Genomic DNA, 26,849 nt, shown 5'->3' with positions numbered 1-26,849 from the left:
AAGGAACACCACTTTGTTCAGGCCCCAGGGCACTGGGTTATACATTTGGGTTTTTGTGGGTTGAGACCAATTGTTGGTTTGTATTATTGTACTTACTGTATCATTTTAATAAATTGTTATTCTGACTTATAATCTCTCCTTTGAGTTGAGTTCATTCCCCCTGCTGGTTAACTTTTAAACCAGCACATTTTGGCGCCCAGCGTGGGGCAGAGAGAGAGAAGTCAGAATCACAATTTCATTTTAAGCATTTGTCTATTTGGATATAGAAACTCCCTGATCACCATGTTGTTTGATGCACTCACATGGATGTTGTATTTGAGCCTGTTCATATTTCCACAGATGGGGTATTATTTGCCTGTTTTGATGCTCTCTTTAAGACCAGGGAGAGGGATCCAAATTGTTTTATTAGTATATTATGTTTATGTCATTCTAACATCAGAAGCAATGAGTTTCATTGTAAATGTGTATTCAGTCCTGTTTGCCTGTCCTGGTTTGGGTTGCTACCTCTGGGGCCTCATTAAAAATCGTACCCAGCTTTTTGGAGGAACAGGGGTGGATGGTTTCCAGCCTCCCACCTCCTTCTTCCCCTTCAGACCTGCTACAACAGTTTTTGAAAATATTGAGTTCCCTTTTGATGTTAAGGACAGCATAATGTTATTGTTAGTGTTGCTCTGTCTGCTCTGTACTGTGTACACCATGTTTAGGGTCAGAAAAGTGCCTTTTAGGGAGGTTGTTTGGACACCTGCCCTGGGAGCAGATAATGCTGAGTGGCACGGGAAGTGGGAGGACATCAGCCAGTATTTGGAAAAGTTTTCTCCTCCAATGATCTGGAAATTCACCCCTGAACAACTGCAGGATCCTGTTAGCATGATAAGACTGGTGAAGGAAAAATGCTCTGGCAGCTCCAGAGACGGCCAGCTCACAGCAACCTGCTGGGCCCTGGCCACTGCCTACCGGGCACTACTTGACATGGTACAGCACTGTCAGGGGGAGGAGAGAAGGAGCAAATCCGCAGACACCACGTCCACCCAAACCACAGCTGAGTCAGAGGGAGAAAGAAATAAACCAACCAGCACCGTGTCCACACAAACCATCGAGGAGCCAGAAGAACAAGCAAAACCAATAGCAGTCGCCCCTGTCCAGAAAAGGAAATCAAAGACTAAATCAGTCCGTATAGCAAATGATGACGAAGAGGCGGGACCTTCACATCCACCGGAGGAGACAGAGCCAGAAATAATCACTCGGTCCCTATCCCTGGGTGAGCTACGTGAGCTCCGGAGAGAGTTCACACGACAGGCGAACGAGTCCATTCTGACCTGGCTGCTCCGAATCTGGGATGCCGCAGCTAACGATACGATCCTAGATGGGAGTGAAGCCAGACATCTGGGATCCCTGTCTCGAGATGTAGTCATTGATCAGGGGATTGGAAGGAGGCAGGAAACTCTCAGCCTCTGGCGGCGACTGTTGTCCAGTGTGAGGGAGAGATACCTTTGCAAGGAGGACCTCCACGTACAGCAAGGACAGTGGAACACGATGGAACAAGGTATCCGGTGCTTAAGGGAGTAAGCTGTACTGGAGATAATCTTTTCAGAGGATGAAAGATTCCCTAAGAGTCCAGATGGCGTACAGTGCACATCCCAGATGTGGTTAAAGTTTGCACGACTCGGGCCAGAAATGTATTCCCGCTACTTAGCAACGCTGCAATGGAGGGAGGGAGAGGACAAGGTGGGAGCATTGGTTAGTAAACTCAGGATTTATGAAGACACTGTCACCACCCCATTACGAGCCCACATCTCATCTGTGGAAACCAAACTGGCTGAACACGTCCGAAACCTGGAAGAGAAAATTGAAGAGGGACACCAGAAGCTAAGAGAAGAAATTAAGGAAGGGATTTCCCATATCTCGTCAGGACAAACAAGAGTCTCTGCTATTAGGAGCCAGCGTCCCCCAGCTAAGGAGAGAAGGTACACTCCACGTGGCGATCTATGGTTTTACCTCCGTGAGCACGAGAAGATATGAGGAAGTGGGATGGGAAACCCACCTCTTCCTTAGCAACCCGGGTACGTGAACTGAAAAGAGGAACAAATACCATAAAGAACTCTTAAAGAGTAAACGTTGCTCCAGTCTCTCGTGGGCAAGACTCCAGACGGTACAGGAATGATCCTCTTGAAGGGACCTCCAGGTCATACCCACAAGAAGAGCACAATGAGTACCATGACCAGGACTAGGGGTGCCCTGCCTCTAGCCAGGTAGAGGAGAGGGACAATCGAGTCTATTGGACTGTGTGGATTCGGTGGCCTGGCACATCAGAGCCACAAAGATATAAGGCCTTAGTGGACACCGGCACACAATGTACTTTAATGCCATCAAGATACATAGGGGCAGAATCCATCTCCATTTCTGGGGTGACAGGGGGATCCCAACAGCTGACTGTACTGGAAGCTGAAGTGAGCCTGACTGGGAAGGAATGGCACAGACACCCCATCGTGACTGGCCCAGAGGCCCCGTGTATCCTTGGCATAGATTACCTGAGGAGTGGGTATTTCAAAGACCCAAAAGGACTTCGTTGGGCTTTTGGCATAGCTGCTGTGGAGACAGAGGAAATTAGACAGTTGAACACCTTGCCTGGTCTCTCAGAGGACCCCTCTGCTGTGGGACTGCTGAAGGTTGAAGAACAATTGGTACCGATAGCCACAGCAACAGTGCACCGTCGGCAATACCGCACCGACCGAGACTCTGTGACCCCTATACATAAGATGATCCGTGAACTGGAGACCCAGGGGGTGGTTGGTCAGCAAGACTCGCTCACCCTTTAATAGCCCTATATGGCCAGTGCGTAAGTCCAGCGGAGAGTGGAGGCTGACGGTGGATTACCGTGGACTCAATGAAGTCACACCACCCCTGAGTGCTGCTGTGCCGGACATGCTGGAGCTCCAGTATGAGCTGGAGTCCAAGGTAGCCAAGTGGTATGCCACCATTGACATAGCCAATGCCTTTTTCTCCATTCCTTTGGCAGCAGAGTGCAGACCACAATTTGCTTTCACTTGGAGAGGTGTGCAGTACACCTGGAATCGACTGCCTCAGGGGTGGAAACACAGTCCCAGCATTTGCCATGGACTGATCCAGACTGCACTGGAAAAGAGTGAGGCTCCAGAGCACCTACAGTACATTGATGACATCATTGTATGGGGGAACACAGCGGGCGAAGTCTTCGAGAAAGGAGAGAAGATAATCCAGATTCTCCTAAGAGCCGGTTTTGCCATTAAACAGAGTAAGGTCAAGGGACCTGCTCAGGAAATTCAGTTCCTAGGAGTGAAGTGGCAAGATGGACGCCGCCTAATTCCAATGGAGGTGATTAACAAAATAGCAACCATGTCCCCACCAACCAGCAAGAAGGAAACACAGGCTTTCCTAGGCGCTGTGGGCTTTTGGAGGATGCATATCCCCGAGTATAGTCAGATTGTAAGCCCTCTCTACCTTGTGACATGGAAGAAAAATGATTTCCAGTGGGGCCCCGAACAACAACAAGCCTTTGAACAAATTAAACAGGAGATTACCCATGCGGTAGCCCTTGGGCCAGTAAGGACAGGACAGGACGTGAAGAACGTGCTCTACACCGCAGCCGGGGAGAATGACCCTTCTTGGAGCCTCTGGCAGAAAGTGCCTGGGGAGACCCGAGGACGACCACTGGGATTCTGGAGTCGGGGATACAAAGGATCTGAAGCCAGCTATACACCAACTGAGAAAGAGATCCTGGTTGCCTATGAAGGAGTTCGAGCTGCCTCAGAAGTAATCGGCACCGAAGCGCAGCTCCTCCTGGCACCCCAACTACCAGTGCTGGGCTGGATGTTCAAGGGAAGAGTTCCTTCCACACATCATGCCACCGATGCCACGTGGAGTAAGTGGATCGCTCTGATCACGCAGCGAACCCGGATAGGGAATCCTAATCGCCCTGGGATTCTGGAAATTATCACCAATTGGCCTGAAGGTGAGAGTTTCGGACTATCCTCTGAAGAAGAGGAGGAGAAGGTGACACGGGTTGAGGAGGCCCCACCATATGACAAGCTACCAACAGATGAAAGGCGATATGTGCTCTTCACGGATGGCTCCTGCCGCATTGTAGGGACAAACCGAAAATGGAAGGCAGCTGTATGGAGTCCCACACGGCGAGTTGCAGAAGCGACCGAAGGACAAGGTGGGTCAAGTCAGTTTGCAGAGCTTAAAGCCGTTCAGTTGGCTTTTGGATATAGCTGAACGAGAGAAGTGGCCAAGACTCTATCGCTACACTGACTCATGGATGGTGGCCAATGCTCTGTGGGGATGGCTGGAGCGATGGAAAAAGGCCAACTGGCAGCGCCAAGGGAAACCCATCTGGGCGGCGGAGATGTGGCAGGACATCGCTGGCCGGGTAGAGAAGCTGAGTGTGAAGGTCCGTCACGTAGACGCTCATGTAGGCAAGAAACGGGCTAATGAGGAGCATTGTAACAACGAGCAGGTGGACCGAGCTGCCAGGATTAAAGTCTCTCAGGTAGATCTGGATTGGCAGCACAAAGGAGAATTATTTCTGGCTCGATGGGCCCATGACGCCTCCGGTCACCAGGGGAGAGATGCAACATACAGATGGGCTCGTGACCGAGGGGTGGACTTAACCAAGGACATTGTCTCACAGGTCATCCATGACTGTGAGACATGTGCTGCCATCAAGCAGGCCAAGCGGGTGAAGCCTCTATGGTATGGTGGACGGTGGTCGAAGTACAGGTATGGGGAAGCCTGGCAAGTTGACTACATCACGCTCCCCAAAACCCGCCAAGGTAAACACTACGTACTGACCATGGTAGAAGGAAGCACTGGATGGTTGGAGACATACCCCGTGCCTCATGCCACTGCCCGGAATACCATCCTGGGCCTTGAAAAACAAGTCCTGTGGTGACACGGCACCCCAGAGAGAATTGAGTCTGATAATGGGACCCATTTCAAGAATGGCCTCGTAGACACCTGGGCCAAAGAGCACGGCATTGAGTGGGTGTATCATATCCCCTACCATGCACCAGCTGCTGGAAAAGTTGAGCGGTGCAACAGACTGCTGAAAACCACCCTGAAGGCACTGTGTGGGGAGACTCTCAAACACTGGGAGCTGCATTTAGCAAAGGTCACCTGGTTGGTCAACACCCGAGGTTCCATCAATCGAGCTGGCCCTGCCCAATCAGAACTTTTGCATACTGTAGATGGAGATAAAGTCCCTGTGGTACATATGAGAGGAATGTTAGGGAAGACTGTTTGGATTAGTCCCACCTCAAGCAAAGGCAAACCCATCCGAGGGATTGTTTTTGCTAAAGGACCTGGTTCCACCTGGTGGGTAATGCAAAAAGATGGGGAGACACGTTGTGTACCACAAGGGGACCTAATTTTGAGTGAGAATGGTCTGTAATGTTTCATTGTATATATATAGATAGATAGATGTATGTATATAAAGGGATATAGTTTTTAAAGGGGGTTAATTTGGGCATGACATGGATGGCATAGAAGAAGGGGTGGATAATGTCCTAGTTAGGACAGCTGAGATCAGTTCATCATGGTGGGTGTAACCCAAAACTGTATTCTATAGCCTTCCATGTCATTTCCCAGAAACTAGACTATTGTTGTCAATAGACTATTCGCACCCTCTGCCCATAGAGCCTGACTCCTCAGGCTATAAACTAGGTGTTAAGAGGCCTGTGAGATAGGAGGATGTTTCTGTCCTCACACCCTTTGTGGAACTCCCCACCCTGAGGGGAGCACTGAACATTCCTACCTGAACTGGAGGATATATAATCTTGGAGTTTTGGAACATTTTTCAACCCACTCGTGGGATCCAGAGGACGGCTGCAGCTCATCGCTCTCAACCAGACTTAGACCACCACTGGACTGCAATCACCAGTTCTGGCCAGACTGCAGCAGCTCTCCCACCAGCAGGTTCTTCCCCTCTCCCTTTACTTTGGACTCAAACAGGGCCCAAGGAACACCACTTTGTTCAGGCCCCAGGGCACTGGGTTATACATTTGGGTTTTTGTGGGTTGAGACCAATTGTTGGTTTGTATTATTGTACTTACTGCATCATTTTAATAAATTGTTATTCTGACTTATAATCTCTCCTTTGAGTTGAGTTCATTCCCCCTGCTGGTTAACTTTTAAACCAGCACATGGGGTAAATTAAAGTGTAAACAAACAAATGAACAAATGAATAATGAAAGGAAATGATGGGGTAAATTAAAGTGTAAACAAACAAATGAACAAATGAATGATGAAAGGAAATGTCTTTCTGGAAGGTACAGTTGGGTCTGGAAAAGGCCCTGCTGCTCTGCACCCTCAGGGGAGAAACCAGCTCCTGGGGGTTGTTGGATTCCATCCCACCGCGTGGTCCATGGTTGGACCATGACACTGGTGAATGACTCGAACAGTGTATTGATGAAGTGTCATTTCTAAAAATGTAAACAACATAACAACTGAGTAACAGTGAAAATACAGACAATAATATAATCATGTCTATCCCCAGTGAGGAGATCTAAGTGGATTACAGTGATCATTTACTTGGAGTCAACAGCACTTGAGATAATCTTTTCCCGGTTGGCAGACCTAGTTTCCAAGTTTGGACAGGTGAACAGGTGTGTCCAATCGTATGGGCTCGGACAACGCAATGAATCTCAGGAATTTCTGCAAAATATAAAGTCTAGTACAACAGAACTTCTCATTTCAGAATTTTATAGTCTGGATTCATCTTTAACTCCTTCCCTTACTAATGAATCCCCAAGCTAAACTAATCTCCACAATAAGCTTACTCCTAGGAACCTCAATCACAATTTCGAGTAACCACTGAATAATAGCATGAGTCGGCTTAGAAATTAACACTTTAGCTATTCTTCCATTAATCTCTAAAAGCCACCATCCACGAGCCATTGAAGCCTCTACTAAATACTTTCTAACTCAAGCAGCCGCATCTACGCTACTTTTATTCTCCAGCATGACCAATGCATGATTCTCTGGCCAATGGGACATCACCCAACTAACCCACCCCATATCATGTATACTACTAACTATTGCAATTTCAATTAAACTAGGCTTAGTCCCATTTCATTTCTGATTTCCAGAAGTTCTCCAAGGCTCAACTATAACAACATGCCTCCTACTAGCCACAGTCATATAATTTCCACCAACCACACTATTCTACCTAACATCCCCCTCACTCAACCCAGCTCTCCTATCTTCGATAGCTATTGCTTCCGCAGCCCTAGGTGGCTGAATAGGACTTAACCAAACCCAAACTCGCAAAATTTTAGCTTTCTCATCTATCGCACACCTAGGATGAATAACTATTATTCTCAACTATAACCCCAATCTGACTTTAATTACGTTCTATCTATATACTGTAACAACTTCCGCCATCTTCTTCATCCTTAACACAACCAATACCCTAAAACTATCCACTGTTATATCCACATGAACCAAAATTCCATCACTGACCACAATCCTTATGCTCACTCTCCTCTCCCTTGCAGGTCTTCCTCCCCTAACGGGATTCCTACCCAAATGGTTAATTATTCAAGAGCTCACAAAACAAGAACTAACAGTAGTAGCCACAGCTATTACCCTACTCTCTTTACTTGGACTTTTCTTCTACCTACGACTGGCCTACTGTGCAACCATCACACTACCCCCAAACTTCACTAACTACATAAAACAATGACAAACTAACAAACCAACTAACACCCTAACCACAACCTTTACCTCCTTATCAATTATACTCCTACCACTATCTCCCATAGTACTCGCAATCCCTTAGAAACTTAGGTTATTTAAACCGAAGGCCTTCAAAGCCTTAAACAAGGGCTAATCCCTCTTAGTTTCTGTTAAGGTACACAGGATACTAACCTGCATCTCCTGAATGCAACTCAGATGCTTTAATTAAGCTAGAACCTCCCCCTAGACAGATGGGCTTTGATCCCATAAAATTTTAGTTAACAACTAAATGCCCCAACCAACAGGCTTCTGTCTACTAGATCCCGGCGCATGTTTAATGCACATCAATGAGCTTGCAACTCAACATGAACTTCACTACAGAATCGATAAGAAGAGGAATCAAACCTCTGTAAAAAGGACTACAGCCTAACGCTTCTACACTCAGCCATCTTACCTATGACTTTCATCAACCGTTGACTATTTTCCACTAACCACAAGGATATCAGCACACTTTACCTTATTTTTGGCGCATGAGTTGGTATAATCGGCACAGCCCTTAGTCTCCTCATTCGAGCAGAACTAGGACAGCCAGGCACCCTTTTAGGCGATGACCAAATTTACAATGTAATCGTCACCGCACATACCTTTGTTATAATTTTCTTTATAGTAATGCCTATTATAATCGGAGGGTTTGGTAACTGATTAGTACCATTAATAATTGGTGCCCCCGACATAGCATTTCCACGAATAAATAACATGAGCTTCTGACTACTTCCTCCATCCTTCCTACTTCTTCTAGCATCTTCTACAGTAGAAGCCGGGGCCGGAACAGGATGAACAGTATACCCACCTGTCATGGTTTGAGATAGTCCCCAAATCCAATTCCCTAGCTCCATTCCCCCTCCCACATCTCAACCTAATGTGAGATGGGTTTTTCCAGACAAAACACACCAGACTCAAAGTGGGGGAAAGGGAATATATTACAATGACTGTACAAATAAATACCATATCACATTATACACATGATCACAAACTATCTCTACCATGACATATGTATTAACAGTGGATCAGATCTCTTCTCCCCTCCAAATAAAAGTCCAGGAGGGAAAGAAGGACAGATCCCTTCCAGTCCTTAAGCAGCAGCATCTTCTGAGGCAGCAGTCTGTCTGTCTTCTCCACATGCAGCAGCTGATAGCTGGATTTCTGCCAGCACTCACGAGGGAGGTATTCAAGCCTCTCTCGGCCCCATCGCCTCCAACCGAGGGGTCTTCCGTGGGCTTCGTAACCCCAGACAAGGTCGTATCACCACGTCATATCACAAAGACACAGGGGGTCTTCGTGACGGTCTGGTATCTCCAGGAGACTCAGCTCCTTGCAGGGCCTCTGTGCCCTGTCTCTCAGGCTGCCACCGTGGCAGCAGTGCAAGGGGGGGAGAGCCAAGGTCAACTCCCCCCGCATTCCATCTGGCCGTCCCGGTCCAGCTCCGGGACGCTTTGAGCTTCTCAACTCCTCTCACTCCGGTGCTGCATGTCTAAAACTCTTCTCCTTAATAGGAGTCCATCTCCCTCTTCTCCAAGAGGGTCTCAAAGGAGTTTTGGGGGCTGGTACAGTCTTACCCCAAACTCTGTCTCTCAGCTGCTGGCTCTCTTTCTCCTAGCTCTCTTTCCAGAAGTCTTCTCTGAGGTGCTGCATGTTGCTTCTGCTGCTCCTCCGGTTCAAGTTCTTATCTCTGGCTCTCTGCCACCGTTTCTCTGGTCAGCGCCGGCTGCTGCTCTGTGCCCATGGAGAAAACATCTCCCGGCATACTACAGACACTTAGTCCAGTCTAAGACTGTTCCAAGTCTCTGCAATCCCCCCCCCCAGCCAGAGCTGGGGGGCCCCAGAGGGGCCAAGGGGCTCAGAGCCCCTTCCTCGTGGCTCTACAACATGGCCACCTCTCCAACAACAACCAAACTACAACTCTTCTTTTCCGGTGAGCTTGTGGGATGTTGACATTTTTGCAGGAGCGCCCATTGGACAGAACTCCAAAACTTCCAGGGGTTTCCACCCCTTGGGGTCTACCACTTTTCTAGCCTCTGGGGGAAAACAAGATTCAAACCATGACAACACTCCTAGCCGGAAATCTAGTCCACGCCGGTGCATCAGTAGACCTTGCCATCTTCTCCCTTCACCTGGCAGGTGTCTCATCCATCCTTGGGGCAATCAACTTTATCACCACAGCAGTCAATATAAAACCACCTGCTCTCTCACAATACCAAACCCCTCTATTCGTTTGATCCGTCCTAATTACTGCAGTTCTACTTCTCCCCTCCCTACCAGTCCTCGCTGCTGGCATTACAATGCTTCTAACAGATCGAAACCTAAACACTACATTCTTTGACCCCGCAGGAGGCGGAGACCCAATTTTATATCAACACTTATTCTGATTTTTTGGCCATCCAGAAGTCTACATCCTTATCCTACCAGGATTCGGAATTATTTCCCATGTTGTAGCCTACTACGCCGGTAAAAAAGAACCCTTTGGCTACATAGGCATAGTCTGAGCCATATTATCCATTGGTTTCTTGGGCTTTATCGTATGAGCTCACCACATATTTACAGTTGGAATGGACGTAGATACCCGAGCTTACTTCACATCCGCCACCATAATTATTGCAATCCCCACTGGCATTAAAGTCTTCAGCTGACTAGCAACCCTACACGGTGGAACAATCAAATGAGACCCGCCCATACTATGAGCCCTAGGCTTTATTTTCCTCTTCACCATTGGTGGACTAACAGGCATCGTTCTTGCCAACTCCTCCCTAGACATCGCCCTGCACGACACCTACTACGTAGTTGCACATTTCCACTATGTATTATCTATGGGGGCAGTATTCGCCATTTTAGCTGGCTTCACACATTGATTCCCACTGTTCACTGGCTACACCCTTCACTCTACATGAGCTAAAGCCCACTTTGGAGTAATATTCTTTGGGCTCAACCTAACATTCTTCCCACAACATTTCCTAGGCCTAGCTGGTATACCGCGACGATACTCAGACTACCCAGATGCTTATACCCTATGAAACACCCTATCCTCCATCGGCTCCCTCATCTCCATAGTAGCTGGAATTATACTAATGTTCATTATCTGAGAAGCCTTCGCATCCAAACGGAAAGTAGTGCAACCAGAACTTACCTCCACAAACATTGAATGAATTCACGGCTGCCCTCCTCCCTACCATACCTTTGAAGAACCAGCTTTTGTCCAAGTACAAGAAAGGAAGGAATCGAACCCTCATAAGCTGGTTTCAAGCCAACCGCATCAAACCACTCATGCTTCTTTCTTATGGGTTGTTAGTAAAATCATTACATAGTCTTGTCAAGACTAAATCACAGGTGAAAACCCAGTACATCCCATCCCAACTCCATGGCCAACCACTCTCAATTTGGTTTTCAAGACGCTTCATCCCCTATTATAGAAGAACTTATTGAATTTCACGACCACGCCCTAATAGTCACACTAGCCATTTGTAGCCTAGTCCTGTATTTACTAGCTCTTATACTTATAGAAAAACTATCCTCCAACACCGTCGACGCACAAGAAGTAGAACTTGTCTGAACAATCTTACCTGCCATTGTCCTAATTATACTAGCCCTCCCATCCCTTCAAATCCTCTACATGATAGACGAAATCGATGAGCCTGACCTCACCCTCAAAGCTATTGGCCACCAATGATACTGATCCTACGAATATACAGACTTTAAAGATTTATCTTTTGACTCTTACATACTACCAACTATGGATCTATCACTTGGTCATTTCCGCCTCCTAGAAGTTGATAACCGCATCGTCATTCCAATAGAATCCCCGATTCGAATTATTGTCACAGCTGATGACGTTCTCCACTCCTGAGCTGTTCCTAGCCTTGGTGTAAAAACCGATGCAATTCCAGGACGACTGAACCAAACTTCCTTTATCACAACCCGTCCTGGAATCTTCTACGGTCAGTGCTCAGAAATCTGTGGAGCCAACCACAGCTTCATACTTATCGTAGTAGAATCAGCCCCTCTAACACACTTTGAAAACTGATCTTCACTTCTAACATCCTAATCATTCAGAAACTATGAAGCAGCACTAGCCTTTTAAGCTAGAGAAAGAGGATTATTCACCCTCCTTAATGACATGCCCCAACTAAACCCCGCACCTTGACTTTTTATCATACTAACTTCATGATTCACTTTTTCTCTTATCCTTCAACCTAAACTCTTACTATTTACCCCAACTAACTCACCCTCCAACAAAACACTACCCACTATAAAAACCCATTCCTGAAACTGACCATGAACCTAAGCTTCTTTGATCAATTCATAAGACCAACCCTCCTCGGAATCCCCCTTATCCTCATCTCGCTGTTATTCCCAACCCTATTACTTCCTTCTCCTGGCAATCGATGAGTTACAAATCGTCTTTCAACTCTTCAACTCTGATTTCTCCATTTAATCACAAAACAACTAATAACCCCATTAAACAAAAAAGGCCATAAATGAGCCCGAATCCTATCATCACTCATAATTATACTTCTAACAATTAACCTATTAGGCCTCCTACCTTACACATTCACACCTACTACCCAACTATCAATAAACCCAACCCTCGCCTTCCCTCTATGACTTGCCACCCTGCTAACAGGCCTACGAAACCAACCTTCAGCTTCCCTTGGACACCTCCTACCAGAAGGAACCCCAACACCTCTAATTCCTGCCCTCATCATAATTGAAACAAGAAGCCTTCTCATTCGCCCTTTAGCCTTAGGAGTTCGCCTCACAGCCAACCTCACAGCAGGACACCTGCTCATCCAACTCATTTCAACAGCCACTACCGTCCTCCTTCCCATTATACCTACCGTGTCCCTTCTAACTAGAACAATTCTACTCCTCTTAACAATTCTAGAAGTGGCCGTGGCAATAATCCAAGCGTATGTCTTTGTACTTCTTCTAAGCCTTTACTTACAAGAAAACATTTAACCCTTAATGACACACCAAGCCCACTCATTTCACATAGTAGACCCAAGCCCTTGACCCATTTTTGGAGCAGCAGCCGCCCTCCTCACTACCTCTGGGTTAGCCATATGATTTCACCACAACTCTATCCAACTCTTACTCCTAGGCCTACTCTCTATAATCCTAGTGATACTCCAATGATGACGTGACATCGTACGAGAAAGCACATTCCAAGACCACCATACCCCTACAGTCCAAAAGGGCTTACGTTACGGAATAATTTTATTTTTTACATCCAAAGCATTCTTCTTCCTAGGATTCTTCTGAGCATTCTTCCACTCCAGCTTAGTCCCCACTCCAGAACTCAGAGGACAATGACCTCCTATAGGAATCAAACCTCTCAATCCAATAGAAGTCCCCCTACTAAACACTGCTATCCTCCTAGCCTCAGGAGTCACTGTCACGTGAGCACATCACAACATTACAGAGGGCAATCGGAACCAAGCTACCCAAGCCCTACCCTGTTATAACTGTCCTATTAGGATTCTACTTTACAACACTTCAAACAATAGAATATTATGAAGCTCCATTCTCAATTGCCGACGGAGTCTATGGATCAACCTTTTTCATCGCCACAGGATTTCACGGTCTCCATGTAATCATTGGATCCTCCTTCCTCTTGATTTGCCTCCTCCGCCTCGTAAAATTCCACTTCACATCCAACCACCACTTTGGCTTTGAAGCAGCGGCCTGATACTGACATTTTGTTGACATTATCTGACTGTTCCTCTACATAACAATCTATTGATGAGGATCTTGCCCTTCTAGTATATTAATTACAATTGACTTCCAATCTCTAAAATCTGGATCAAAACCAGAGAAAGGCAATTAACATCATCCTCTTTATATTCACAATTTCCCTATCACTATGTATTATCTTAACTTCACTAAACCTTTGATTAGCTCAAATAAATCCAGATTCAGAAAAATTATCCCCATACGAATGTGGCTTTGACCCACTGGGCTCTGCCCGCCTCCCATTTTCAATCCGATTCTTCCTTGTCGCAATCTTATTCCTCTTGTTCGACCTAGAAATTGCCCTCCTGCTGCCCCTCCCATGGGCTACTCAACTCCTCTCCCCCCTCACTACCTTAACATGAACCTCCACAGTCATTCTCCTCCTCGCACTAGGGCTAATTTATGAATGAATTCAAGGGGGCTTAGAATGAGCAGAAAAACTTCAGAAAGTTAGTCTAGCAAAGACAGTTGATTTCAGCTCAACAAACCACAGTCCTACCCCGTGACTTTCTCAATGACCTTTCTGCATTTAAGCTTCTACTCTGCCTTCACCCTAAGTAGTCTAGGACTAGTCTTTCACCGAATACACCTAATTTCTGCCCTGCTATGCTTAGAAAGTATAATACTATCAATATACATTGCCCTCTCCATATGACCTATTCAAACCCAAACAACATCCCCCACCTTAATGCCCATTCTTATGTTAGCATTCTCAGCCTGTGAAGCAGGCGCCGGTCTAGCAGTCCTAGTAGTTTCCACCCGAACTCACGGATCGGATCATTTACTACAATCTAAACCTTCTACAATGTTAAAAATTATTCTCCCCACAGTCATATTACTCCCCATGACCCTCTTATCTCCTCCAAAATTCCTACGACTCAATGTCACCTCGCACAGCCTCTTAATTGCAACCGCTAGCTTACAATGACTTCCTTCAACCTATTACCCTAGCAAAAACCTATCACCATGACTTGGAACTGATCAAATTTCATCCCCCTTATTAGTTCTATCTTGTTGACTTCTACCTCTTATAATTCTGGCAAGCCAAAATCACCTTCAACAAGAACCTCCCACACGAAAATATATTTTTACCATAACCATAATCCTCACCCAACCATTCATTATCTTGGCCTTCTCAGCCTTAGAACTGATATTATTTTATATCGCATTCGAAGCTACCCTAATCCCTACCCTAATTCTAATCACACGATGGGGTAGCCAACCAGAACGTTTAAGTGCTGGAATCTACCTCTTATTTTAGACACTAATTAGTTCTCTTCCCCTATTAGTAGTGATCCTCTATCTTCACACCCAAACAGGAACTATACACATCACTATAATAAAACTTTCACACTCATCTCTTACAAACTCCTGAACAGGCCTCATATCAAGTCTAGCCCTATTGCTCACTTTCATAGTGAAAGCTCCCCTTTACGGTCTACATCTATGACTCCCAAAAGCCCACGTAGAGGCACCAATCGCAGGATCCATACTCCTAGCTGCACTCCTCCTCAAACTTGGGGGATACAGCATTATGCGTACCTCAATAATTACAAACTCCCTATTAGACTACCTCTACTACCCATTTTTAACCCTAGCCTTATGAGGGGCACTAATGACAAGCTCCATCTGCCTACGCCAAATCGACCTTAAGTCATTAATCGCCTACTCCTCAGTAAGCCACATAGGTCTAGTCATTGCCGCAACAATAATCCAAACCCACTGATCCTTTTCAGGGGCCATAATCCTAATGATTTCACATGGACTCACCTCTTCCATACTATTTTGCCTAGCTAATACAAACTATGAACGCATACATAGTCGTACTCTCCTTCTAACACGAGGCCTACAACCCCTTTTACCTCTAACAGGAATCTGATGGCTCCTAGCCAACCTAACAAACATAGCCCTTCCTCCTACCACTAACCTGATAGCTGAATTAACTATCATAATTGCACTCTTCAACTGATCCACCTTCACCATTATCCTAACCGGAGCCGCAACTCTACTAACTGCAGCCTATACCCTCTACATACTCCTTATAACCCAACGAGGTCCAACTCCAACCTATATTACAACCACCCAAAATTCAAATACACGAGAACATCTCCTTATAACACTTCATATCCTACCCTCCCTCCTCCTCATCCTAAAACCAGAGCTAATCTCAGGAATTCCCACATGCAAGCATAGTTTTAAACCAAACATTAGACTGTGATCCTAAAAATAGAAGTTAAACTCTTCTTGCCTGCCGAGGGGAGGTTTAACCAACAAGAACTGCTAACTCTTGCATCTGAGCCTAAGACCTCAGCCCCCTTACTTTTAAAGGATAATAGCAATCCACTGGTCTTAGGAGCCATTCATCTTGGTGCAAGTCCAAGTAAAAGCAATGGACTTCCCATTAATCCTCAACACCTCTATAATCTTGACCCTGGCTACCCTCTCTATACCCATCCTACTCCCCCTCCTATCCAAAAACTACCTAAACTCTCCAACAACCATCATACACACTGTTAAAACTTCCTTCATAGTTAGTTTAATTCCCATAATCCTCTCCATCTACTTAAATATGGAAAATAACACTTTCTATTGAGAATGAAAATTTATTGCGAACTTCAAAATCCCTTTTAGCCTTAAAATAGACCAATACTCCTTAACGTTTTTTCCTATTGCACTATTCGTAACATGATCTATTCTTCAATTTACAACATGATATATAGCCTCAGAACCCCACACCACAAAATTCTCTCTTTACCTTCTGATCTTTCTCATTGCAATACTCATCTTAATCATCGCTAATAACATATTCCTCTTATTTATCGGCTGAGAGGGAGTCGGAATTACATCCTTCCTCCTGATTGGATGGTGACACGGTCGAGCAGAAGCCAACACCGCTGCACTTCAAGCCGTACTTTACAACCGTATTGGGGATATTGGACTAATCCTCTGCATAGCATGACTAGCATCCTCAATAAACACTTGAGAAATTCAACAGCAATCCTCCCCAAACCAAATATCCCTTCTCCCTCTCTTAGGGCTCATCCTAGCCGCCACAGGTAAATCCGCCCAATTTGACCTGCATCCATGACTCCCAGCAGCTATAGAAGGGCCAACCCCTGTATCTGCCCTACTCCATTCCAGCACAATAGTAGTTGCCAGAATCTTTCTACTTATTCGCACTCACCACATATTATGTAACAACCAAATTGCCCTAACTATGTGCCTTTGTATAGGTGCCCTATCCACCCTATTTGCCGCTACATGCGCTCTTACCCAAAACGACATCAAAAAAATTATTGCTTTCTCTACATCCAGCCAACTAGGACTAATAATAGTCACTATTGGCCTAAATCTACCTCAACTAGCCTTCCTACACATCTCTACACGTGCATTCTTTAAAGCCATACTCTTCCTTTGCTCTGGGTCTATCATTCACAGCCTTAACGGTGAACAAGACATTCGAAAAATAGGAGGATTACAGAAACTACTCCCTACAACTACCTCATGCCTGACAATCGGAAATTTAGTTCTCATAGGAACACCATTTTTAGCAGGGTTTTACTCAAAAGATCTCATTATCGAAAGTCTTAACACCTCCTATCTAAACACCTGAGCACTCCTCCTAACCCTCGTAGCTACAGCTTTTACTGCAACTTACAGCCTACGTATAGCCCTACGAGTACAAACTGACTACACCCGGATTCCCTCCATTACTCCCATCAATGAAAACAACCCAGCAGTCACAAACCCAATTACTCGTCTCGCTCTCGGAAGTATTATAGCTGGTCTATTAATTACCTCTTATATCTCCCCTACAAAAACCCCTCCTATAACCATACCACTGGTCACAAAAACCACTGCTATCATTATTACAACATTAGGCATCATTCTGGCATTAGAACTATCAAAACTCACACATACCTTCTCTGCCCCCAAACAAAATATCACTATAAACTTCTCCAGCACTCTAGGATATTTTAACCCCCTTATACACTGCCTCAGCTCTACTAAACTCCTAAACAACGGCCAGAACATTGCATCCCATTTAATCGACCTATCCTGATATAAAAAAATAGGCCCAGAAGGACTAGCGACCCTTCAACTCAAAGTATCCAAAATCTCAACTACTCTACACTCCGGACTAATCAAAACCTATCTAGGATCCTTCGCTCTATCTATCTTAATTATAATCTTATTTACACAGAGCTAAGAATTAATGGCCCCTAACTTACGAAAACATCACCCCCTTCTAAAAATAATCAACAATTCTTTAATTGACCTCCCAACACCACCAAACATTTCCGCCTGATGAAACTTTGGATCTCTTCTTGGCATCTGCCTAACAATCCAAATCACCACTGGCCTCCTACTAGCAATACATTCTACAGCGGATATCACCCTGGCATTCACGTCCGTCGCCCATACATGCCGAAATGTTCAATTCGGCTGACTAATCCGAAACCTCCATGCAAACGGCGCCTCCTTCTTCTTCATATGCATTTACCTACACATTGGATGAGGATTCTACTATGGTTCCTACCTATATAAAGAAACCTGAAACACAGGAGTTATTCTCCTCTTAACTCTAATAGCAACTGCCTTCGTAGGATATGTCCTCCCATGAGGCCAAATATCATTCTGAGGCGCTACAGTAATTACTAACCTATTCTCAGCAATTCCTTACATTGACCAAACACTTGTAGAATGAGCTTGAGGAGGATTCTCAGTTGACAACCCTACACTTACCCGGTTCTTTGCCCTCCACTTCCTCCTCCCATTCTTAATTGCAGCTCTCACCCTCATCCACTTAACTTTCTTACACGAAACAGGCTCAAACAACCCCCTAGGTATTTATTCAGACTGCGACAAAATCCCATTCCACCCCTATTTCTCAATAAAAGATATTCCAGGCCTTTTGTTCCTCCTCGTTCCTCTAATAACACTTGCCATATTCTCACCCAACCTCTTAGGAGATCCAGAAAATTTTACACCTGCAAACCCATTAGTAACACCTCCCCACATTAAACCTGAGTGGTACTTCCTATTTGCATATGCCATCCTACGATCAATCCCCAACAAATTAGGAGGAGTCCTAGCCCTAGCCGCCTCCGTCTTAATTCTATTTCTTGCCCCATTCCTCCACATGTCAAAGCAACGAACTATAACCTTCCGACCTCTCTCCCAACTTCTATTCTGAATCCTAGTAACAAATCTTTTAATCCTTACATGAATCGGTAGCCAACCAGTCGAACATCCATTTATTATCATCGGACAACTCGCCTCAACTACCTACTTCACAATCATTCTCATTCCCCATTACTAGTCTCCTAGAAAATAAGATACTCAACCTCTAACCACTCTAATAGTTTATAAAAAACGTTGGTCTTGTAAACCAAAGACTGAAGGTCGCCCCTTCTTAGAGTTTTCAAAAAAATATCCAAGCACCCCCCAACTTTCCAATCAACACGTACATCAAGGGGAGGGCCCCCCCCCTCCCCCCATAACCTACGGTATGTATTACTTTGCATAGCATCCTCCACCACATTAGACGTAACATGCATGTAGGAAAATCTGACATACTATTATTGCAAAAACCATCCAAATTTCCATACTATCTCCCATACAATCCAAAACTTGTCATTCACAGATCTAGGCACATTCCCACACAAGGACATAACATGTCATGTTCTAGGAATAATCCCGCCAAACGAACTAAAACCTAAAACTGCTAATTTTCGCATAAAATCCTTCTCAATACGAGGAACGTCACAGAACCTAAAATCCATGGTCCATGGACCACTCACCACTTAACCTTGCTCTATGCACCAACCAAGAAGTGCTGGGTTATTTATTAGTCGTACTCCTCACGAGAAATCAGCAACCCGGCGTTAGTAATGTTTATCATGTCCAGCTTCAGGTGTATTCTTTCCCTTTTCACCAATAACCCACTCTCATAACTTGCTCTTTGTCGCCTCTGGTTCCTCGGTCAGGGCCATAACTTGCTTAATTTTCCTAAACTTGCACTCCGTTACTAATGGTTGGGGATGCTCGGCCAACCTGGACCTCGTGATCGCAGCATTTTCTCTCTTCTAAACTTTTGGGGGTTTTTTTTGGGGTAGATCTCAATAAACCCTTCAGAGTGATCCACCAGGGGGCTCCCATATATGGTTGACATGTACCCCTTATGGTCGGCGAGCGGTTTTCTCACTTTCGCGTGAAAATTAATGATATGGTTTCAAGTGTTACTCGGTCTCATACTGTTGCACTGATGCACTGTCACGTGCTGTTGGCTTGGTTTTTCCATTACGTCTCTCATCAAGTTGCAATTTAATTAATGCACGCCAGACATATTTTTTCTCGTCAATTTCACAAAAAATTACAAAAATTTTGTCATTTTTTGCAATGATCTAGGGACTTTCCCTCTATTCATCATTAATTTTTGTTTTTAAATTTTTTAACAAAAATTTCAAATTTTACAAACTTTCCATTCCCCTAATTTTCCAATTAAGATATTTGCATCATCAATTTGTTAAATTTTTTAACACACTTTAATCTACCCCAGCATTTCCTTTCATCATACATTTGTTCATTTGTTTGTTTACACTTTAATCTACCCCAGCATTTCCTTTCATCATTCATTTGTTCATTTCTTTGTTTACACTTTAATCTACCCCAGCATTTCCTTTCATCATTCATTTGTTCATTTCTTTGTTTACACTTTAATCTACCCCAGCATTTCCTTTCATCATTCATTTGTTCATTTGTTTGTTTACACTTTAATCTACCCCAGCATTTCCTTTCATCATTCATTTGTTCATTTGTTTGTTTACACTTTAATCTACCCCAGCATTTCCTTTCATCATTCATTTGTTCATTTCTTTGTTTACACTTTAATCTACCCCAGCATTTCCTTTCATCATTCATTTGTTCATTTGTTTGTTTACACTTTAATCTACCCCAGCACTTCCTTTCATCATTCATTTGTTCATTTGTTTGTTTACACTTTAATCTATCCCAGCATTTCCTTTCATCATTCATTTGTTCATTTGTTTGTTTACACTTTAATCTACCCCAGCATTTCCTTTCATCATTCATTTGCTCATTTGTTTGTTTACACTTTAATCTACCCCATCATTTCCTTTCATCATTCATTTGTTCATTTGTTTGTTTACACTTTAATCTACCCCATCATTTCCTTTCACCCTCTTACCTCCCCAATTAATCGCCCCCACTACTCTAACTAATATTCCACCCACATACACCTTTAACAGTTGGTCCCAAACTTTTTTCCAACCCTTCAGAAAAAAAGGAATCAAACCTTTATCACCAACTCCCAAAGTTGGCATTTTCATTAAACTATTCTCTGAACCACACCTCCTTAAACCGCCCGAATTGCCCCACGAGACAACCCTCGTACAAGTTCTAACACAACAAACAACGTCAGCAACAGACCCCAGCCCGCAATTAAATATTGTCCCACCCCCCAAGAATAAAACATAGCCGCTCCCTCAAAATCCAACTGAATAGATAAAACACCCCCACTATCCACCGTGTTTATCCCTAACCACTCTAACTCAGATAGCCCTATAATAAACACCCCACCCCCCAACACTAAAACTGACCCAGCACCATACCCAACAACCTGCCAGTCCCCTCAAGTCTCAGGAAATGGATCTGCTGCCAATGAAACCGAATACACAAAAACCACTAACATCCCACCTAAATATACCAGAAATAACACTAGTGATACAAAAGACACCCCCAAACTCATTAACCATCCACACCCTACAATAGACGCCAACACTAACCCCACTACTGCGTAGTAGGGAGAAGGATTGGAAGCAACTGCTAGTCGTCCCTCCCAAAATAAAACTAACATTTAAAAATAGTATAAAGTACGTCATAACAATTCCTGCTTGGCCTCTATCCAAGACCTTTGGCCTGAAAAACCATCGTTGTAATTTCAATTACAAGAACATAAAACCTTAACAAACCCGCCCACAACACTACAATCCTGCCCCTTTCTACTCTTCTAACTTCTCAACAACACATTTTTGTTATCCACTAGAACTACTTCTCCAACCACTAAACAAATCCTAAATCAATGTTAACTATTACTACAACTAAAACAAGCCCCAATAATAATCACTATGCCTATAACAGCCTTAGTCCTTGTAGTTTACAATAAAGCATAACACTGAAGATGTTAAGACGGCTATTACACATACCCATGGACAAAAAAGACTTAGTCCTAACCTTACAGTTAGTTCTTGCCAAATATATACATGCAAGTATCCGCATCCCAGTGAAAATGCCCTCAGCACCTTAAAAAGACAGCAGGAGCAGGCATCAGGCACACCACTCCAATTGTAGCCCAAAACGCCTTGCCTAGTCACACCCCCACGGGTTTTCAGCAGTAATTAATATTAAGCAATAAGTGTAAACTTGACTTAGTTAAAGCAACTTACCAGGGTTGGTAAATCTTGTGCCAGCCACCGCGGTCACACAAGAAACCCAAATTAACTTTATACGGCGTAAAGAGTGGTTTTTCATTATCACTTCAACTAAGACTGAAATGTAACCAAGCTGTTATAAGCACAAGATGCATCCAATACTCCCATAGAAATGATCTTAGCTTCATGATCAACAAAACTCCACGAAAGCCAGGACACAAACTGGGATTAGATACCCCACTATGCCTGGTCCTAAATCCCGATGCTTTCACCACTTAAGCATCCGCCTGAGAACTACGAGCACAAACGCTGAAAACTCTAAGGACTTGGCGGTGCTCCAAACCCACCTAGAGGAGCCTGTTCTATAACCGATAACCCACGATACACCCAACCATCCCTTGCCAAATCAGCCTATATACCGCCGTCGTCAGCCCACCCCTAAACTGAGGGTTTAACAGTGGGCACAACAGCAACATCCCACTAATAAGACAGGTCAAGGTATAGCTCATGAGATGGTAGAAATGGGCTACGTTTTCTAGCATAGAATACCTCACGACCAGGAGTGTGAAATCACTCCTAAAAGGCGGATATAGCAGTAAAGCAGGATAATAATGCCTCCTTTAAGCTGGCTCTGAAGCACGTACATACCGCCCGTCACCCTCCTCACAAGCTAGGATTAATTTTATTTATAATAAACCCCTAAGCTAGAGATGAGGCAAGTCGTAACAAGGTAAGTGTACCGGAAGGTGCACTTAGTCTACCAAGACGTAGCTATAACTAAAGCATTCAGCTTACACCTGAAAGATATCTGTTCCATATCAGATCGCCTTGAAGCCTAACTCTAGCTCTTCTACCAGATTACATATAAACTAAGTTAATACTACCCATTAAATCAAAACATTCTCTCACTCAACCTAGTATAGGTGATAGAAAGGTAAACTCAAGACGCAATAGAGATCATGTACCGTAAGGGAAGAATGAAATAGTAATGACAAACCAAGCAATAAATAGCAAAGACCAACCCTTGTACCTTTTCCATCATGATTTAGCGAGAACTACCCAAGCAAAACGCCAATTTAAGCTTGCTTCCCCGAAACCCAAGCGAGCTACTTACGAGCAGCTATCTACTGAGCAAACCCGTCTCTGTTGCAAAAGAGTGGGAAGACTCGTTAGTAGTGGTGAAAAGCCAGTCGAGCTGGGTGATAGCTGGTTGCCTATGAAATGAATCTTAGTTCCCTCTTAATTCACCTCCCAGGACTACACTCAACCCACATGAAGCAAATTAAGGGCTATTTAAAGGAGGTACAGCTCCTTTAAAAAAGAATACACTCTCCCCTAGCAGATAAATTTAATTACAGCTTAATTGTGGGCCTTCAAGCAGCCACCATTAAAGAATGCGTCAAAGCTCCTCACCTGAAAAAATCTAAACTTCCTCATGACTCCCTCTTCCCCAATAGGCCAACTTATATTAAATAAGAGAATTTATGCTAAAATAAGTAACTAGGGGTCCCCTCTATGGCGCAAGCTTACATTACAACATTATTAACAATCCACAGGATATTTTTTAACCTTAACAAGACCTTATACCCAAAACTCTGTTAACCCACCTATGGAGCGCCCCCAAAGACGATTAAAATCTGTAAAAGGAACTAGGCAAATCCAAGGCCCGACTGTTTACCAAAAACATAGCCTTTAGCAAACCAAGTATTAAAGGTGAAGCCTGCCCAGTGACAATTCGTTCAACGGCCGCGGTATCCTAACCGTGCAAAGGTAGCGCAATCAATTGTCCCATAAATCGGGACTTGTATGAATGGCTTAACGAGGTCTTAGCTGTCTCCTACAGATAATCAGTGAAATTGATCTTCCTGTGCAAAAGCAGGAATAACCCCATAAGACAAGAAGACCCTGTGGAACTTTAAAATCTGCTACCACTCCCATAAACAATACTCACCCACAGGGCCTACTCCCCCGGGATTTTGCTGGTGTGCTTTTTTGGGTTGGGGCGACCTTGGAGACAAACTTAACCTCCAAATATCAGACAATCCATCTTAACCAAGAACTACCCATCAACGTGCTAATAGTAACCAGACCCAATATAATTGATTAATGAACCTAGCTACCCCAGGGATAACAGCGCAATCTCCTTCAAGAGCCCACATCGACAAGGAGGTTTACAACCTCGATGTTGGATCAGGACATCCTAGTGGTGCAACCGCTACCAAGGGTTCGTTTGTTCAACGATTAACAGTCCTACGTGATCTGAGTTCAGACCGGAGTAATCCAGGTCGGTTTCTATCTATGTTCCAACTCCTTCTAGTACGAAAGGATCGAAGAAGTAAGGCCTATGCCACAAGCATGCCTTCGCACCCAGTAATGAACCCAACTAAATTACTAAGAGCTCCACCATAACTCCCTCCTAGAAAAGGACTGCTAGCTTGGCAGAACTTGGCAAATGCAGAAGGCTTAAGCCCTTTACCCAGAGGTTCAAATCCTCTCCCTAGCTCCAACACAAACCACATGACAATTCACTTAACCCTCACTTACTTTATTATATCAATATCCTATGCTCTCTCCATCCTCATCGCCGTAGCATTTCTTACCCTAGTTGAACGTAAGATTCTAAGTTATATGCAAGCCCGAAAAGGGCCTAATATTGTAGGACCATTTGGCCTCTTACAACCTATAGCAGATGGAGTAAAGCTATTCATTAAAGAACCAATTCGTCCATCAACTTCATCCCCTTACTTATTTATATCTACTCCTATCTTAGCCCTTCTCCTAGCAATTACAATCTGAACACCACTTCCCCTACCCTTTCCCCTTACTGACCTAAACCTTGGCATACTCTTCCTTCTAGCTCTATCTAGCTTGGCAGTCTACTCAATTCTATGATCAGGGTGAGCCTCTAACTCAAAATATGCCTTAATCGGTGCCCTCCGAGCAGTCGCGCAGACTATCTCTTACGAAGTTACCCTAGCCATTATTCTCCTATCCGTAATTATCCTTAGTGGTAACTACACCCTCAATACCCTAGCTACAACTCAAGAACCTCTCTACCTCATTTTCTCCTCCTGGCCCTTAGCAATAATATGATATATCTCCACTCTTGCCGAAACAAACCGGGCTCCATTTGACCTGACAGAAGGAGAATCTGAACTAGTCTCAGGGTTCAACGTAGAATATGCTGCAGGGCCATTCGCCTTGTTTTGTCTTGCCGAATATGCTAATATTCGCTAATAAATGCACCCACAACCATTCTATTCCTAAACCCCAGCTCACTTAATCTCCCTCAAGAACTCATTCCCCCTACTTTAGCTACAAAAACCCTCCTCCTTTCCGCAGGATACTTATGAATCCGCGCCTCTTACCCTCGATTCCGATATGATCAACTCATACATTTGCTTTGAAAAAACTTCTTACCCCTAACATTAGCCTTATGCCTATGGCATACCAGCCTTCCTATCTCCTATGCAGGCCTACTCCCCTACCTAAGACACTCAAGGAAATGTGCCTGAGTCCAAAAGGGTTACTATGATAAAGTAAACATAGAGGTATACCAATCCTCTCATTTCCTAATTTCAGAAAAGTAGGAATCGAACCTACACTAAAGGAATCAAAATCCTCTATACTCCCTCTATATTATTTTCTAGTAAGGTCAGTTAATTAAGCTATCGGGCCCATACCCCGAAAATGATGGTTTAACTCTACCTTAAACCCCAAACCGTAAACCCTAAAACCTAAACCCTAACCCTTGCTAACCTTAACCCTAACCCTAGCCCTAACATCTCATAGCAGAGGGAGGGAGGGGCCTGATTCCTCATCAGATATATCAACAGTCAAAAGTCAGTAAGCTCAGCTCTTGCCTTTTCAGGGCTTCACACCGTCAGCACTGGAGGGAGGGAGGGGCCCGACTGCTCATCAGAGGTATCATGCAAGTCAAAAGCCTGAAAAGTCTCCTAGAATGCATAAATCATTAACCATTTCAGTCTCTGACAATTGGTCCACACAGTAACTGCAAGCTATGCCCAAAGCCTGTTCCCTAACCTTAGAAGAGAGACTGCAACCCTCGAGATGTTGGAGGCTCGAGGCATGGTCCGTGACACTAATCATGGCTATAACTCATAACTTCTTGGAGTATGGGGACTTCCCTCCTTCACCCCCGGCAGATCAAGGCCACCACTTCAACTGACAGACATGGAAGCATTGCTGGACCCTGCGGGCGGTGACTATATACATCTGTCCACTCTCAGTTTTTCTTTCTCTTACTCTCCCTTGCTCTTATCCTGCCTTTCTCTCCCCTATGCATTTTCTTTCCCCCCCCCAAAGGTTATCTCTGTGTCACATTGTGGTATGACAGCACCCAAACTGCTAGCATGCCTGTTTATACAGAATTGTTAAAATAAACCTTGCCAGTATATATTTTCAGACACCAATTACTTAGTGTCGTTTCACTTTAATCCACCCCAAGGGAATTATTAATAAAAACTTGAGTTACCCCCTCTCCCCTTTTCCTGGGGCGGGTTGTAACACCAATCAGCACTGACTCCGCCCAGTAGGGAGTCAGTGCTCTATAGAGCGGGGCGGGGCGGGGCCAGTGCTCTATAGAAGCAGAGTACATACCGGACGGCGGTGGGTATTCTGCCAGACACGCAACAGAACAGCAACAGCAAAAGCAGAGACCCAAGAAAAAAAGCAAAAGATTCTGACAGCGGTGGGCACTGAATCGGGCTTATAGCCCGAGAGGGGTTTACTGGGCACCACTGCGTTCCTGGAATGGGGTAAACCCGCGATAGTTAGATCGCGCATTGAGACAGATTCTGACTAACCCTAACCCTAACCCCAACCCTAACCCCTAACCCTTACCCTAACCCTAACCTTAACCCTAACCCAAACCCTAAC

The 26,849-nt window shown here is 44.5% G+C and overlaps 1 protein-coding gene, 1 long non-coding RNA gene and 1 pseudogene across 2 annotated transcripts in view; 2 read left to right on the top strand and 1 right to left on the bottom strand.

Annotated features, from left to right (window-relative positions):
• Positions 1 to 8,203, top strand: part of LOC127468439 (NADH-ubiquinone oxidoreductase chain 2-like) — a 97,052-nt pseudogene extending 88,849 nt beyond the window's left edge.
• The window catches only part of LOC127468433 (uncharacterized), a 66,707-nt gene continuing 42,649 nt past the window's right edge, over positions 2,792 to 26,849 (top strand). Inside the window, exon 1 of the mRNA XM_051781573.1 lies at positions 2,792 to 3,351. Coding sequence (XP_051637533.1) covers positions 2,923 to 3,351 — 429 coding nt within the window. The 5' untranslated portion in view covers positions 2,792 to 2,922. The remainder of the gene's footprint in view (positions 3,352 to 26,849) is intronic.
• LOC127468449 (uncharacterized) overlaps positions 11,511 to 26,849 on the bottom strand; it is a 51,453-nt gene continuing 36,114 nt past the window's right edge. The window contains exon 2 of the long non-coding RNA XR_007903569.1: positions 11,511 to 11,604. This is a non-coding gene — a long non-coding RNA (uncharacterized LOC127468449). The remainder of the gene's footprint in view (positions 11,605 to 26,849) is intronic.

Source organism: Manacus candei, unplaced genomic scaffold (assembly GCF_025592945.1).
Source record: "Manacus candei isolate 608988 ecotype Guabito, Panama unplaced genomic scaffold, ASM2559294v1 h1tg000015l, whole genome shotgun sequence".
Taxonomy (NCBI): Eukaryota; Metazoa; Chordata; class Aves; order Passeriformes; family Pipridae; genus Manacus; species Manacus candei.
The sequence above is the reverse complement of the archived record's forward strand: the minus strand, read 5'-3'. Positions and strand labels throughout refer to the sequence as shown.